This window comes from Heterocephalus glaber, unplaced genomic scaffold (genome assembly GCF_053883595.1).
Source record: "Heterocephalus glaber isolate CG9 unplaced genomic scaffold, H.glaber_assembly_v1.0 deba00000901, whole genome shotgun sequence".
Classification (NCBI taxonomy): domain Eukaryota; kingdom Metazoa; phylum Chordata; class Mammalia; order Rodentia; family Bathyergidae; genus Heterocephalus; species Heterocephalus glaber.
In genome coordinates this window covers 7098148-7114800 of record NW_028258171.1, presented here as the reverse complement: position 1 = coordinate 7114800, position 16653 = coordinate 7098148, and the positions used below count along the sequence as shown (strand labels likewise).

Below are 16653 nucleotides of genomic sequence, written 5' to 3'. Positions count from 1 at the left end.
ATTGGCAGCTATTTACCTGGTTTCTTGTGAGCTATCTTGAGCAAACTTAGCAGCAGCTGGTAATAAACGTTCAGCCATATCTTTCATTCCAGTTAAAATACGTTCTGGTTCCATAAATTCTACTATATCTGATAAGTGCTGGGCTGTACATCTTCTTACTGCAATGTGTAAATGGCTATAAGGAAACATGATCATTTAAACTAAGTCAATACATGAACTGTTTCCAAAGATCTTTAATGATTAAACAGCTTCTCAAGCAATCACCTTGGGAGGCAAAAATAATCAATTATTTGGATCAGTTATCCCTTCCCAAGAGGTTAAAAACAAAATTCATAATCAAGAACATTTATTTAATTTCAGACTTATGAATGTAAGTAATATTATTAGAATAACAATATTGATTCTTTTTATGCTGAGCATGCAATATGATCCTTATCACATAGGAATTAAGGCTTTTTGACTGAAATTTGCTCCCCCCAGTATACCCATGGTCACAGACTATTTTTAGTTTAAGGACACTTCAAAATTATTCTGAACATTACCTTTGCCCTCCACTGATGAGAGCAATGACTGCACGTGCAGGAGTGACGTTGTTAACCATAGCTCTCAATGCTTTGTCAACATCCTCTCTTATGAATGTATTTGATTCTCCAGCCTTGTGCAACAACACTTTGACTGTTGTATCTAGTTCTTGATCCATGCTCTTTTTCAGGTAAGTGAAAAGATCACTTAAACAGACCACAGCGGCGCGAGAAACCCCAGAGCGTAAATTTTTCACCTAAAAAAATTTTTCAAAACATATATTTTGCTGATATTCTGAAAAAAACCCAGTAATAACAACTTTGGAAAGAGAATTAGTATTAAAGTAATCTATTTATTATGTACGAGCTTGCATCCTAAAAATCAGTATCTAATAATTTTTTTTAAAATGTAGCAAATTAAGACACGGGCTACTTTTCATACATGATGATCCATCATAAAATGTAGAGATGTTTAAGAGTTTTAAAGGTCAAATGAGTATGGTATATTTGTTCTTTTTATTCAAACAATCCTTAAATTATCTAAAAAATTTACCTCTTGGACTACTGCAAAATTTGCTTCATGCAACTTAGTGTTCAGTATCTCAGAATGAAAAGCAGCTAAGCATCTAATAAAATTCAGTCCCTCAATTTTCTTCTCCCTATGGAAAAAGGAAATGACAAAATCATTTATTAAATACAGTTCAACAGAAACAAGATCTCAAATGTCTTCTTTTTTTGTATATGGAATACTGCCAACAAGGAGACTTTTTCTATTTTCCTTTATTTAGGAATCTCAAAAAAATGAGAATACATGTAAAATACCTTTTAAGATTCAAAACCACTACTGACAGTCAAACTAAATTCATCTTTTTTGTAATGAAAGGAACATTTCTTCCTTAGTATAAATATCATATTCTTTCTAGACAGTAGGTGGATAGAAAAGAATGATATACAAAGGTTGAGAAAATAGTAAAACAAAACTGGAAGAAAAGTTGAAAATGTATGACCCAAGAATGATAAACCACCATTACCTGTTTCTACAACTTGTATTTATTTTTTTATTATTGGATCTAATAAGCCAGATGAAGAGGAGATGGATACCTACAAGAGGGTAGAGTTCAGCTAGGATTTAGGAATAACATTTCAAACTTGATGGTTTTCACCTTGTAGGTTTGCAAAATATGAGCTAAGAAGAGTTCTCATACTTGGCAATAGTGCTTGTAGTCATTTTAAAAAAAGTATTTAAAGTTTTGCAAAGTGGTAAAAGAAACCCGGAGAGCGCAAGGTGGCAAGGACATTTAGTAGCACCCTGCCTCAAATTTTTCATTTTTTGGATAGTATAACACATTTTACTGTCACAGTTTAGACACAGAAACAACCCAATTCCATACACAGAATCAGAAAATAATAGAAAATAGAGTCAAGGAGACAGAAAAAGAAACTAATACATAGTGGCTGAAAATTTTCCAAATTTGATCAAAACTATAAACTCCTTCAGATCCAAGAACAAGCTAAACAGAATAAACCATAGAGATTATTATACATGGATCATCATAATCAACCTGCCGAAAGGAGTGTTAGAGAATATTCTCTTTTTTTTTTAAGAGAAGCACATGAGGAAATATATTTCTCTTCTGTAGTTATTTTGTTACTGTTATTTTAAGTCCACATATTATATAAAACATAACAGAGAAATCAGATTTATAAAACAAACTGAAGTATTTGGATGAAAAAACACAAGAGTTTTTCCCTTCATGTCTACAGATCCCTCAATAAAATTTTTTTTCCTTGAGATAGGGTCTCACTATGTTGTTCAGGCTGTTCTTGAACTCACTATGTAGCCCAGGTTGGCTTCATGGTGATTCTCCTGCCTCAGCCTCCCAGAGTGCTGGGACAACAGGTGTGTGCCACCACACCCGGCTAAATTGTTGGTCTTGCACTTTAGATATCAAAAAAAGATATCTAGCTTAAAAATAAAAAGTTGATATGCTACAAGGTTAAACTGTAGTTTAGTGATGGGCCAGGAAATGACAGATTTTCTAAATCTTATCCTAAAATATTGGTTATAACAAATGCTGATATGCAAAATCCAAGCTTTTATCAGATAGCAAGAGGGAAACTTGAGTGAATGAATGCAGTTTACCTCCAAGTTTAGAGAATATTCTTAAAAGAGGCCACAGAAAAAGACAAATTATATATAAAAACAAAGATAAAATTATAGATATTTTCAAGTCAGAAAATATGCAAGTCAGAAACAAAGTGAACAACATGTATTAAAAAGAAAAGAATACAGGGCCAGGGATTTAGTTCAGTAGTGTCGCTGCCTGCCTCGCAAGTGCAAGTCCTGAGTTCGATGCCCCGTACCAAAAAAATCCAAACAAACAAGAAAAGAAAAGAAGGGCCAGGGGTTTAGCTCAGTGGTTTCACTGCCTGCTGCACAAGTGCAAGGACCTGAGTTCGATTCCTGGTACCAAAAAAAAGAAAAGAAAAGAAAAGAAAAAATAAAAACCCAAACAAGCCAGCCATGGTGGTGCACACATGTAACAACACTCTGGGAAGCTGAGGCAAAGGATCACAAATTTGAGCCCAGCCTGGGAAATCCAGTGAATAAGAAATACAATACAATACACCAGGTATAGTAGTGCACTCTTGTAGTCCTAGCACTTGGGAGGCTAAGAAGCTTTCCTTTCTGGATGCTTCTAAGATTTTCTCCATCACTAATGTGATCTCCTGCCTCAGCCTCCCAAGAAGCTGGGATTACACGTACACCTCACCACACTTGGCAGCATAGTATACATCTTTTTGAATTCTACTATTAATCGTATGTATGCTTTTTTTCTACTATTAATCTATGTGTGCCTATATATTTAAAGTGAAATTCTTATAGGTATCATACAGTTAGGTCTTGATTTTTTTAATCCAATCTCATTTGGGCATTCAGTTGATTTACATTTAATGATCAGTTATATGAACGAATTTGATTTTGCTATATTTTCTATTTGTCTCATCTTTATTTCTGTTCTTCTTTCTGACACTTTTATTTTTTATTTTTTTAATTTTTATTTTTTTGGTATGGGGATCAAACTCAGGACCTCGCGCTTGGCAAGGCAGGCGGTGGAACCACTGAGCTAAATCCCCAGCCCATTTCTGACACTTTTAAATTGAGCATTTTCATAATTACATTTTTGTTTCTTTTGTTGCCTTATCAGCAACTGTTGTGCATTTTAGCAGTTGCTTGTAATTTTATAGCATGTTTCTAAGTTACCATGAAGTGAGTTATCTGATGTATCATTTTGCTGTATCTATCTACCTACCTATCTACCCACCTACCTACTTATCTATCACAATACTTTCATTTCTCCCCTCTAGACCTCTGTATTACTGTCATACATTTTTATTTCTATATGTTATAAACCTCACAATATGTTAATTATTAAACATTAGATAACTTTTAAAAAACTTTATAAGCATGCCTATAATCTCAGCACTTGGGAGGCTGAGGCAGGAAGATCATCGTCAGTTTGAGGACAGCCTGGGCTACATAGAGTTCAAGGCCAACCTGAACTACAAAGCAAGACCTTGTTTCAAAAAAAAAAAAGAACTTTATAAGAAAAAAGCTTTATGTTTATACATGTAATTACCACTTCCATTTTCTTTCTTTCTTAGTATTAATTCAGATTATTTTCCTTCTGCTTAAAGACCTTCTTTCTAACTTTCTTGTAATGCAGGTCTGCTAGTGATGAAGTCAAAGTTTTGCAGGTATAAAAAAGCATTTCACTGCTTCTGTTTGTAAAAGATACTTTCACTGTATATGAAATTCTAGGTTGATTTTTTTTCTTTCAATACTCTAAAGATCTTTTTCCTCTGCTTTTTGGCTTGCAGTGATTTTTATGAGAAGTCTGATGTTTTATATTTGTGTGTAACACTTTCTGAATGCTTCAAAGATATTCTCTTACTGATTTTAAGTAATTAAATTAAATTAAATTATTTATTTTTGTATCGGGGATCAAACTAAGGACATCGCACTTGCCAGGCAGGTGTAGCACCACTGAGCTATATCCCTGGCCCAGTAATTTAATTTTGATATATGTCCCTTGTGATTTTTTTCATAGTTTTTGTGCTCGGTGTTTATTGAGCTTTTTGGGTATGTGGCTTAATATTTTCATCAAAAGTAGACAAACTTTGTCTATTTTTTTCTTCAGATATTCTTTTTTGTCCCTCTTTCTGATATCTGTAGTTATGCTTGTATTATGCTGCTTTAAGCTATACCACAGTTCGCTGATTGTGTGTGTGTGTGTGTGTGTGTGTGTGTGAGAGATATGTGTACTTTTCAGTCTTCTTTCATTCTGGATAATTTCTATGACTGTCTTCAGATTTTTTTTCAATGTCTAATCTGTTGACTTCGGTTAGTGTATTTCTGCTCTCAGACCCTGTAGTTTTTATTTTGTTTTCTTTTTGTTTGAGACAGAGTGTTGCAATGTAACCTTGGCTGGCCTAGAATTTGTGATCCTCCTGTCTCAGCTTCCTGAAATGCTGGGATTATAGGCATGCATCATCATGTTTGGTTCAGATATTGTAGTTTTGACCTGTAGATATTAGATTTGGGTTTCTTAAATATTTGACAAGTCTTTACTTGCCCAGTCTTTCCTTTGGCTAAAAATGTGGAATAGAGATATAGTATATTTATCTTCTAAATCTATCTGTGTAATTTTTGAATTGGTTTCAGAAGTTTGCATTTTTATGAGTTTTATTTTCCTGCTTTGTATGCTTGGTTATTTTTTATAGGATTCAGACACTGTAAATTTCACTTTAGATATTTTTCTATTCTTATAATTTTATTTGAGACAGGGTCATACTATACAGTTCAGGCTGGTCTTCAACTCACTATGTAACTCTGGTTGGTCTCAAACTTGCCATGATCCTCCTGTTTCAGCCTCCCGAGTGCTGGGACTAAGGCATGCATCACCATAGCCAGCCATAATATTCCTATAAATGTCCTTGATCTTTGTTTTGAGATGTAGTTATATGGACACAATTTGATTCTCTCAGGCCTTGCTTTTAAAATTTGTTAAGTGGGACCAAAACAACCTTTAGTGCAGGGTTTATTTTACCACACTAATAAAGCAAAACTCTCCTGAGTATTCTACCCAATGTCCTGTGAATTACGAAATTTTTCACTCTCCTGGTGGGAACAGGATATATTCTGGGCCTTGTATATGCTCCAGGGGTTAACCATTATAACTTTGTAAGTTTTTTCACTTTTTCTTATTCTGGCCTTAGGCACTCCATTCACTTGCCTGCCCTGACCAGTACTCAGATGAATGGCTGAGCAGAATCCTCTGAAGCTCTCTCGAGTCCATGGTGGAGCTCTCACCTCTGATATTCTTACAAATGCTAGCCACCTTAGCCTCCAAAATTCCTAGCTCCAATGCCATCTCTACCAGTGTTTGTCTGTTTTTCCCCAATATGAGCAAGGACCCAAAACTCTCTCTAGGAAATCAATTGGACAGTTACAGGGCTTATCTCCCTTGTTTTTTGTCTCTCAGGGATCATCATCTTTCACTGACTAGTGAACAGTATCTTGAAAACTTTGTTGCACATATTTTGTAAGTTTTTGTTTTTAAAGTTCTTTTACAAAAAGTACTTTCAAGACTGAGGGCAAATCAAGCCCCTATTAATCCATCTTGGGAGGAAGTGAATTTTAAATTCTCTTTTGGATAAGTTAAACTGAAACTATCTACCTGGACTCAAGTAAAAAGTGTTATTATGCAGGCACTTGGATTACTTCTTGAGTCTCAAGCTGAAGAAGATACCAGGGACCCAGTTATACATTTATGAGAACAGAGAAAGGACAGAATTTAAAGCTACTGGACTTGATGAATCTTAAAAAACAAAAAAAGGGTCAGCAAACTACGCTTCTGGGAGCAATTGTGGAATGTGGCCCTGTCCAAAGATTTTATGAGTAAAATTTTTCTAAGTAAAAATGTATTGGAACACAGTCATGCCCAACTGTTTACACTAAGGCTGCTTTTGCACTACAAACAGCAGAGCATTCACAACTGTAAATATTTATTACCTGCTCTTTATAGACAAAGATTCCCAGTAAAAGACTGTCCCTGGCCCATGAGATGAATGTAGATTAGAGAACAGCAGCACTGCACTGTGCAGAATCCCTAATCCAGGCGCTCAACAGAGGAAAAGAAATCAGGAAGTACAGATCACTGAGAACTTTAGTTTAAAAAAGGGGAGATGGGAATGAATAATCGATAATGCAAAATAGGAAGAAAAGGTCCAAAGGGGTAGGGGTAGTGGGAGGGGCAGGGGAAAGGCAAGAAGGGAAAGGAAAAATGATGAGAAATGGAAAAAGTGGAAATAAAGTCTTTGTAAATAGGGAAGGGTGGAGGGGGTGAAGGGAGGGCTAGGAATGGGGAAAAAATAAGAACCAAGATGCATTATGTAAAGGTACAATTCCCAATGAGAAATGTAATTGTGTTGTATACCTACAATGTACCAATAAAAGAATTTAACAACAACAAAAAAAGGGAGATGGAAAGGAGATATGGAAAAATGTGCAGTGTAGGAAGTTCTCTAAAAACAGGAGATATAAATTATAGCACTTTCACCCCCATCCTGGGGATCAAACCCAGGACCTCACGCATGTTACCCATGTGCTCTGCCTCTGAGCTACAGCCCTAGCCCCATAACATATTTTTATGTTGGTGAATTTGACTAAGCAGTGGCAAAACTGAGGGTGAGGAATAGGATGGGACTGTTGCAGACACTGAAGGAACAGAGGAGAAAGTGAGACAAGGTCAGCCAGTAGATGCTCCAGTTAAAACAAGTGGGGCATATGTTGTCATTTTTTTTTTTTGTCTCCCTTGTCTTACTGACTGAGCTGGCCAGGTGGCTCCTGAAGCTGCAGTAATAACACACAAGCACCTTAGGATGGTTACAGTATATTTTACAGAGGAAATAACATATAGTGTGGATATATACCTGTTTTACTACGCAACTGACAAAAATGAAGCTACATGACATCTATATATAGAATTCCAGCTGATTTTCTCTACTGGTACAATGTTGGGAAATGGTGAAATTTATATTCCAATACCAAAGAGTTTGCATAATCCACAATAAAATTAAAATTATGTCCTCATGGTGTACAAGTTATCATATAACTAGTAATACGGGTGTATTAGAACACAGCTACATCGGGAAGTTCAGCTTCATTAATAAGTTCAAAGACTCAATGCCTAAGAACTAAAATAATCTTTTCTAACACTATGTTAATAGGAAATGTGTTTCAAGGTTTTTAATAAGAAATCTGTAAAACTGTTTTAGAATTTAGTTTTAATTGATGGACGGTTAACTTACCAATCCTCATCAGCTAAAAGCCTCAGCGCTTCTGTCAGTGCTACTTCAGGTTTGGAAAATGGCCGTAGCTCCAGTGAATCCATTATTTCCGGACTATGAGTGACAGAAGACATTCTTTCTTTATGCTGTAGCATGGCTCCAGGAGATGCTTCACCTAAAACGAAACATATTAAATACAGCTTGAGGAACTTACAAATGGTATACAGATGCTAGAAATATTGCTTGCAGAAACTAGCAGTGTAGCAGACATCTCTACCCAGTATTAGCAGACTCTGGTTCACTGCAACCCAGTCCCAGCACCCTTTGATCTCTCCAAGCAAGACAAGCAGTACCTTTCCCCTTTACATCCCTGTCTGCGTATCAGACATGCCTGCCTGCACAGCCATCACCAGATGCTTTGGATGCTTCACACTGTGGAGCGGGATGTCATCCAAGCAAACCTTTCCTACCTTCCCACACTTGTAGCTAAGAAGATACTGGGTGCCCTCCCCAGAGCAGCACTGATCAGTCCAAGACCCCAACTTTCTCTAAGTCTCGTCTCATTGCTTTTCTTTCTTGTTTTTTTTTTCTCTCTGCTACCAGGGATCAAACTCAGTACCTTGTGGTTGCCAGGCAGGCACAGCTCCTCTGAGGTCCAACCCTGGCCCGGGCCCTAAGTCTTGTTTCTGCCTTTGCTTTTATTCAGCTTGGTGCTGTGCCTTCACAGGAGACCAGGACCCATTGCAGAGGTCCGGTAACATTCCCTTTCCCATTCCCTACATAGTAGTATGACTTTATTTTTCAAAAACACTGTAATACTTGGAAATAAGCTATTTAAATTTTAATTTTTCTTGAAAATTAATAAATTCCATATAATACAAATATATAAGTGGGTTTTCAGTCATGAGTCATTAAGACCTGGAAGAATATGACCTCATTTGTAAAAGCATATGGATAAATACCCGTTTTACTGTAAAACTGACAACTTAAAAAAATGAAGCTATATGACATCTATATATGGAATTCCAGTTGGTTTTCCTTATTGGTACAATATTCATGGTCTCAGGCTGGGGATTTAGCTCAGTGGTGCCGCTGCCTGCCTCACAAGCTCAAGGTCCCAAGTTTGATCCCTGGTACCAAAACAAAAAACAAAACAAAACAAAAAATATTCATGGTCTCTTACAAATCCTAAGATCATGTATAGTACCATGAACAATGTTTCTTCCACAATCACAGACTTGTTAAACATTGTCCAGATGTAAGGCACTGTGGTAGTGGTGTCCTTGAGTGCTCAAGATAATGTCTTGAGAGCACGCCACAAGGTAAGACAAGAAAGCGGAGATGTTAGAAAGGAAAAGATCAAATGAGGATGGGTTGTTGTTACTGGTCCTTTTTCCACATTAAGAGATATTTTTAAGAAGGAGCATTAGGCACTAGAAAATGAATGTTATGAAAGATTATTAATCGCATTTGGGAGAAAATGTTACATGACACCCCAGATATAAGAAATTTCACTTGATGTTGTGCATTAATCACATATTTAAATGCTTGTACCATTTAAAATCCAAAGCCAACGAAGTATTAATCACATTAACTACTATTTATTAAATACCATGTGCCACACATTGTGATAAATGTTCTACAAACTTTACTGCATTTATCTCAACAAAGCTGAAGAAGACACTCTCATGATCTTTACTTGTTTTTTCATACAAGGTCTTAGTAAATTGGCCAGACTGGGCTTGAACTTGCAATCCTCCTGCCTCAGCCACCCAGAGTGCTGTGATTACAGGTGTACACCTCTATATCTAGCTCATTACTTTGCAGCTGAGAAAATAACTGAATTTTGCCAAAGGTAAGAAATTTGTTTAAGGTTCCAGTGCCAATCAGTGGCAATGTCAGGACTTAAGATTTAGGACCATAACCTATTGCTTTATATGAAGAGATTAAAGACAGAATCTCTGTTTTAAAAACAAATTTTTTTTTAGACAGGGTCTTGCTATATAGCTCAGGCTGACCTTGAACTCACTTTGTAGCCCAGGCTAGCCTTGAATTCATGGCAATTCTCCTGTCTCAGCCTCCTGAATCCTGGGATTACAGGCGTGGACCACTACATCTAGCTCAAGATATATTTTTTAAATTTAGTTTTTTAAAAAGGAGACATGAGAAGAATGTATTAGAGAGAGATATAGGACGAACTTAAGAGTAAAGTACAGATGCTCAGAGCAATGAGGCATTCAAAATATTTTAAAAATGTTAATGCACATCTTTTTACAAGTTTTTACTTCTATTGGTACATGTTTGCAGTACATAATGATTACACTCGTTGTGGGGAATTGGTACATGTACATAACACACCCCACTTCCTTCCCCCTTCCCTTCTATCCACCTTGCTTTCAATCCCCTTGATCACATGCCTGATGCTGGTAAGAAAATATATATAAAAAAATAAATAGTACTAGAGATCAATCAATACCAGACTTTATATGAATAATCATATCTGAGGAAGATGATGTACCAATTAAACAATTAACCCATTTCATTGTTTTGATGGTTCAGATGTACCCTTATTAGGGCTCATGTATAATAGAGATATGTATAAATAAAACTATCTTTGGAACATTACAACTCTGAAGGAATAGCAAATACAAAAGTGTACTACAAACCATCATTTATTGAGATACTGTATTGCTTGGTACTGTACTTAGTGCTTCACCCACATTATCTCATTGAATTCATTCAACAACTCTATGAAATAGATATTATTAATCTTACATCACATACAAAGAAACTAATGCTGAAGTTTTAAGAATTTCCTCACTATAATATCTACTCCATTCCTACTCTCACGGCACTTCACTGGGAAGAGATAAACAGATAAACACCAAATTTTCAACCTTGGCATTATACCAACATCAACTACTATCACCTCTGTTTATTTTATTTTTCCCCTGAAAAGAGTGAAGCAAAATGAATGTTATTTTGGAAAAGGAGATGTACAGAATATCAATCTAAAGCAGTACTGCTCAAACTAATTCTTTTTTTTTTTTGGTACCAGGGATCGAACTCTGGACCTTGTGCTTGTGAGGCAGGCATGGTGCCACTGAGCTAAATCCCTGACCCCTAAACTAATTCATTTTTAACTGCAACTTTTTTATTTTTTGTGGTCTGGGGACCACAAAGCAAGCAGTTTCTCTACCACTGAACTACATCTCTTGCTCTAGACTGATACTTCATAAACTTCAATAAATGAAATGTCCAATTGTTACGTTTCTAAAAGCTAAACACTTTTTGTATTTACTTTGTCATAGATAAGTAATAAGCACTTCATCCAGTCTCTGGACCATACTTTGAGTAGCACTAATCTAATGGATAGAAAGCTCCTTAAATGGAGACATATCCAATTAGAAATGTGCTATTAGAGGGCCGGGGAATTAGCTCAGTGGTTCTGCTGCCTGCCTTACAGGTGCAAGGTTCCAAGTTTGATCCCTGGTACCAAAAAAAAGGAAAGCTGCTATTAGAAATTATTTCTGCCAATATGTTTGTAACTATAAACAGACCTAAACATTTAAATTTTGGTTGATCAACATAAAAATTTTCTAAGTATATACTGATGTATAAATAATATAAGGGTGACTCCAAGAAAGCATTCTTCTTATACGTCTCAAAAATTTAATATGTAGGGCTGCGGATTTAGCTCAGTGGTTCCACTGCCTGCCTCACAAGCACAAGGACCCAAGTTCAATCCCTGGTACCAAAACAAAACAAAACAAAAATTTAATATGTAAAGACTACATTATCAGAAAACTCACAAAATTAGTTGATGTCTCTAGCAAGAATTTATGATTTATTACTATCTGTGCCATTTGTTATTATTTGGACATCTATCCTATTAACACGGGCTTGGATGGGTAAGAAGTTCTGTAGGTTTGTTTCCTCTCCCCAGATTTTACGATATTAACAAACAATGAAATTACCTGGTAATGCAAGTATGGTTAATTTCACAAATGGCTACATTCAACAGGTTGTAGGGCCATGTTTAATCAGCAATATTATAGGCCAACACCTCTCATCAACCATACTTTAACCAATGATTAGCTCTGTGAACACAGAATTTCAGAAAGTTTTCTCTCTTCTTACATTATAAAAGAAATATAAGTTAAGGCAGTACCTCAAACTTCATCTCATTTACCTCTTACTTTTATCTTTAAAAAGTATGTTATCCAAGATTACATTTATATATTAACTTTTACTATTCCTTTGGAGATATCCGGACTTTAGACCTAAAATAAATTTTATAATTCATTGTAGTTCACAGTTTATTTCCTTGATTTAAATATTTGGCAAAACATAATAATTAAACAATAATTTTTATTATTTATTAGTTCACAAATTTTTTTCATTTCAACATAGGATTTTTTTCCTTGTTTGCTATTATACCTAAGATCTAGTCAGTGTTTTACAAACAGCACAGGAACATGGAGCCTACTATTCCCTAAGCATAGAACACAGAAGTACTTAATGGCAAGCTGAATAAAAGATAAAAATGACTGTTTAAATATAAACCAGCTTCAGACTGGGGATTTAGCTCAGTGCAAGTTCAATCCCTGGTACAAAAAAAACAAAAACAGAAAACCAAAATATATATATATATGTCAGCTTCACTATCGCAGTTATGTCAGCTGTACAATGGGATACCACTCCTTAGTCCAAAGGGAGTATTTCCAGTGAGCGTGTAAGGGACGGTTGGGATAATCTGCACCTTTGAGACAACTGAGATAGTTCCAGGGGCAGAAAACTGAGGGCTGTTTCCAGATCTCAAAGCTATTGAAGGGCAGCACTCACAGGTCTGTCCATTCATTCCTAGTTCAGTGCTCTTTCTGTCACAAATACACTGGTCTCCGTTATTTGTTAACGTTTATTATCTAGATGTTCCTCTAAAGGCTCCCATGCTCATAGGCGGGCTTTGGGGAGGTGTCTGGATCGTGGGTGTGACAGTCATCAGTGGATGAGTTTATAGCTAGCTGTGATGTTGAGAGTTGGAACACGGCTGGAGCAGGTGGATCACTGCAGGTGTGGCCTGGAAGGGTATATCCACCCCCTCACTCCCATGCCTGATGTCTCTCTGCTTCCTGCTGCCATGCTATGAAGGTACTTTTTCTCTGCCATGCCATCTTGCTTTGGAGCCAGTGGACTATACTGAAACCTCTATAAACTGTGCCAAAATAAACCTCTCCTTTAATTTTCAGGTGTCAGGTATCATGACTCAGTGATGTGAAAGTAACAGATAAATTTTGGTACCAGAGAAGGTAAGTTGTTGCTGTGACTACTTGATCATGTGGTCCAGAGCCTTTGGTTTGCTGGAGGAGTTTGAAAAGGTTTGGTGATGTCAGTTAGAGAAGCAGCCCCAGAATGCTGTGAACTGAGTTTGATGAGAGATTCTGTTCAGAGCCCAGAAGGTCAGAATGTTGACAGTAATGCAGCCAGAAAAAAAACAGGATTAGGATGTTTCTTTTGGGAAAAAAGACTCCAGGCCACGCGTGTATGCTCTGGCAGAAAATTTCTCTGCAATTTACTCATCCCCAGAGACTTCAAGGGAGACTGAGATTAAAGGCAAAAAAACTAATTAATCTGACAGTGGAAATTTCAAGGCAGCCAAACATTCAGGTTGTGGCTTGGGTACTGTTGGGAGCTTTTAGCCACCTCTATGTTGCAAATCAAGAGCAAACAACCCTGCGGAATGATGTACAAAGTTTTAAGTTTGGCCATAAAGGAAACTCCAATAAAGATGAAGATAACTTGGTTGCTGGAAATATTAGCATTAAAAAGAACCCAATTCGGGCCGGGGATGTAGCTCAGTGGCACAGCACTTGCCTGGCAAGTGCAAGGTCCTGAGTTCGATTTCTAGTACTGGGGAAAAAAAAAAGACTTGAAAAAGAAGCCAATTCCATGCTGCCTGCCTCGAAAGCGCAAGGTCCTGAGTTCAACCCCTGGTACCAAAACAAAACAAAACAAAATGAAGCCAAGTACTTTGGAAGAGGACAAGAGGAAAAATGCCTTGAAGGAACTGTGAAGAATCAGCAAGGCTCTACCCTATCCAGGCTCAAAATTCCAATAGTGAGGGGTCGTCCTCGGTGGGCGGCGCGAATAGCTGCCCCAGCGGAGCCTGGAGCGCCCGAGTCGGTTCCGAGTTCGCGGACGCCCCGCCCCGCACTAGGCGGGGCCCGGCAGTGGCGGGAAGGGCCGAGGCGCTCGGGGCTTCTGTTCCGTCACCGCGGACACCTCCCCCTCCCCAGCCCCGGGCCAATGGGGCGGGTGAGGCGAAGGCAGAGAGAGCCAGGAAAATGCTTCTAGAAGAAAAACAATTGAGATTCACATACAGATGTTTTCATATTGAGTTCCAGAACTGAAAGAGAAGTTGGAGGTCTCCATCCATTCATCTACTTCACACATCCCAACAGAGAAAATGAAGACCTCTTCTGAAATGGAAGTTATTTTGCTCAGGACCACATTTCATTTCTGCACAAGGGACAGTTGAAACAGAGGCAGAACAGGAAAGAGGACAAAAAAGAAATGAAGTGACAGGAAGAGAAAGGGAAAGATACAGCACAAGAAGAACATCCATCAGAAAGAGAACAGTATAGATTTAGTTACAGATAATGACTGAGCCAAGAGCCACCCTCAGTCACAGGAGAGTAGACGTAGAGATACAGGTCCTGCAAGTGGCATTCACAAAAACTGAAACAGGAGGAAGGATGGAACACACAGGGAAAAGTGGAATGAGGCATATGAAAAGAAAACAACAGTCTTTCACAGGACAGTATCCCTTTTAGGCTAGCACCAAGAAAAGCCATATTGCATTTAAAGAAACGTGGCACAGCCAGGCATAGTGGTACATGCTTGTAATCCCAGCTACTTAGGACTCTGAGGCAGGAGGATCACAAATTCAGCCAGGCATGGTGGCACATACCTGTAATCCTAGCCTTTGGGAGACTAGGAGGATCCTGCGAGTGTAAGGCCAGCCTGAACTACGTAACGAGACCCTGTCTCAAAAACACAAAACAAATAAGCAGAAAGTAAAACTTAAGTTTGAGGCCAGCCCGGACAACTTAGTGAGACTATCACAACATTCTCCTCTCCCGCATTAAATGGGGAGGGGGGGAAGAAGGTATGGTGATGCACGCCTGTAATCCTGGCACTCAGAAGGCTGAGGCAGGAGGATCATCTCAAGTTTGATGGCAGCCTGGGCTACATAGTTCAAGGCCAGCCTAAACTACATAGTAAGACCCTGTCTCAAAAAAACAACCAACCAAATTCTACACATACATACATACATAAAAACGATTCCTCCACCTGCCTCACAGCATAGCTGGGAGAACTAGGTGAGAATATTTTTAAAAATACATATTAGGGGGCCAAGGATTTAGCTCAGTGGTTCCGCCACCTGCCTTGCAAGCACAAGGACCCGAGTTCAATCCTTGGTACCATATATATATATATATATATATATATATACATACACACACACACATATTAAGGCTGGGAATTTAGCTCAGTGGCACTGTGCCTGCCTTGCAAGTGTAACGTCCTGAGTTTAATCCCTGGGACCAAAAAAAACCATTAAACTACATGCTGCACATAAAAAAAAAAAAAATTCCAATAGTGAGAAACTACACTGAGAAGAGAGTTCCAAGGCACCATGCTCCAGGATGGTGGCAGCTGAGGAATAGGAACTGATTCTCCAGGACTCAGTTCATGATGGTCAGCCATCCAGGTACTCAAGAGGCCTCTGCAACCACCAGCAAGATGCAAGAGGGCTCAGCTACTGCTCTACCTGCCAGCAGATATTGGCATCATCCAAGTGTTGCTGGTATATCTATAAATGTCTTGCAAAGCCTCATATGCTCATAGGTGGGGCTTCTGGGAGGTGATTGCATCACTGGAGTATGATATTCACCAGAGGATTAATCCACTGATGAATTTCTAGCTAAATGTGATGTTGGGAGAAGTCTGGTCAGGGGCATGGCCTGCAAGTGTATATACCTCTCTCCATGTCTCTGCTTCCTGCTGCCATGCCATCCTCTGCCTTGGAGCCAAAAGAGTATGGACTGAAACCTCTACAAACTGTGAGTCAAAATAAACCTTTCCTCCTTTAATCTGTCAGCATCAGGTATTGTCTTAGCAACAAGGAAGTAACTAGACACTCTCCAGCTTAGCAAGCATTTAAAACATTATTCTTTACATTTAAATAAGTGACTTACTTGAATCTGAAAGCACCAAAGATGGTAACTCTTTTAAACTGGCCCCTCCTTTTAATGGAAGGCTGAAGGCAATGTTTTCTTTTCTTCTTAATTTTTTCCATAATATATAAGAAATTTTATTTTTTTCTAATTTTTTTTTGGTGCCAGGGATCGAACTCAGGTCCTTGTGCCTACGAGGCAGGCGGCAGAACCACTGAGCTAAATCCCTGGCCCTCTAATTTTTATTTTTTATTAGTACATGTTTATAGTACATAATACATTCCTTGTGGGGCATTGGTACATGTATATAACACATCTTAATTCTTTTCCACCCTCTTCCCTTCCCCTCTTGGTCTTCTTCTCTTTCGCAAAAGATCTATCTGCCTATTTCCTATTATCTATCTTTTATTTTGCTGTTTATTTATAATTTGGAACTTTTGTATAATATAGGTGAAATTATGCAATATTTAAGCATGTATATCAGATTTATTTCACTTAACATTAAGGTCTCAATGTATATCCACTTTCCTACATCTGAC

At 37.8% G+C, this 16653-nt stretch overlaps 1 protein-coding gene across 3 annotated transcripts in view; it reads right to left on the bottom strand.

Moving 5' to 3' along the window:
* The window catches only part of Togaram1 (TOG array regulator of axonemal microtubules 1), a 77564-nt gene that overhangs the window by 13622 nt on the left and 47289 nt on the right, over positions 1 to 16653 (bottom strand). For all 3 annotated transcript variants that reach the window (XM_004835615.3, XM_004835619.3, XM_004835616.3), the window contains 4 exons: positions 7896 to 8049; positions 1075 to 1180; positions 543 to 778; positions 17 to 175 (listed from right to left, as the gene is read on the bottom strand). In XM_004835615.3, the coding sequence (XP_004835672.2) occupies positions 17 to 175; positions 543 to 778; positions 1075 to 1180; positions 7896 to 8049 (655 nt within the window). The remainder of the gene's footprint in view (positions 1 to 16; positions 176 to 542; positions 779 to 1074; positions 1181 to 7895; positions 8050 to 16653) is intronic.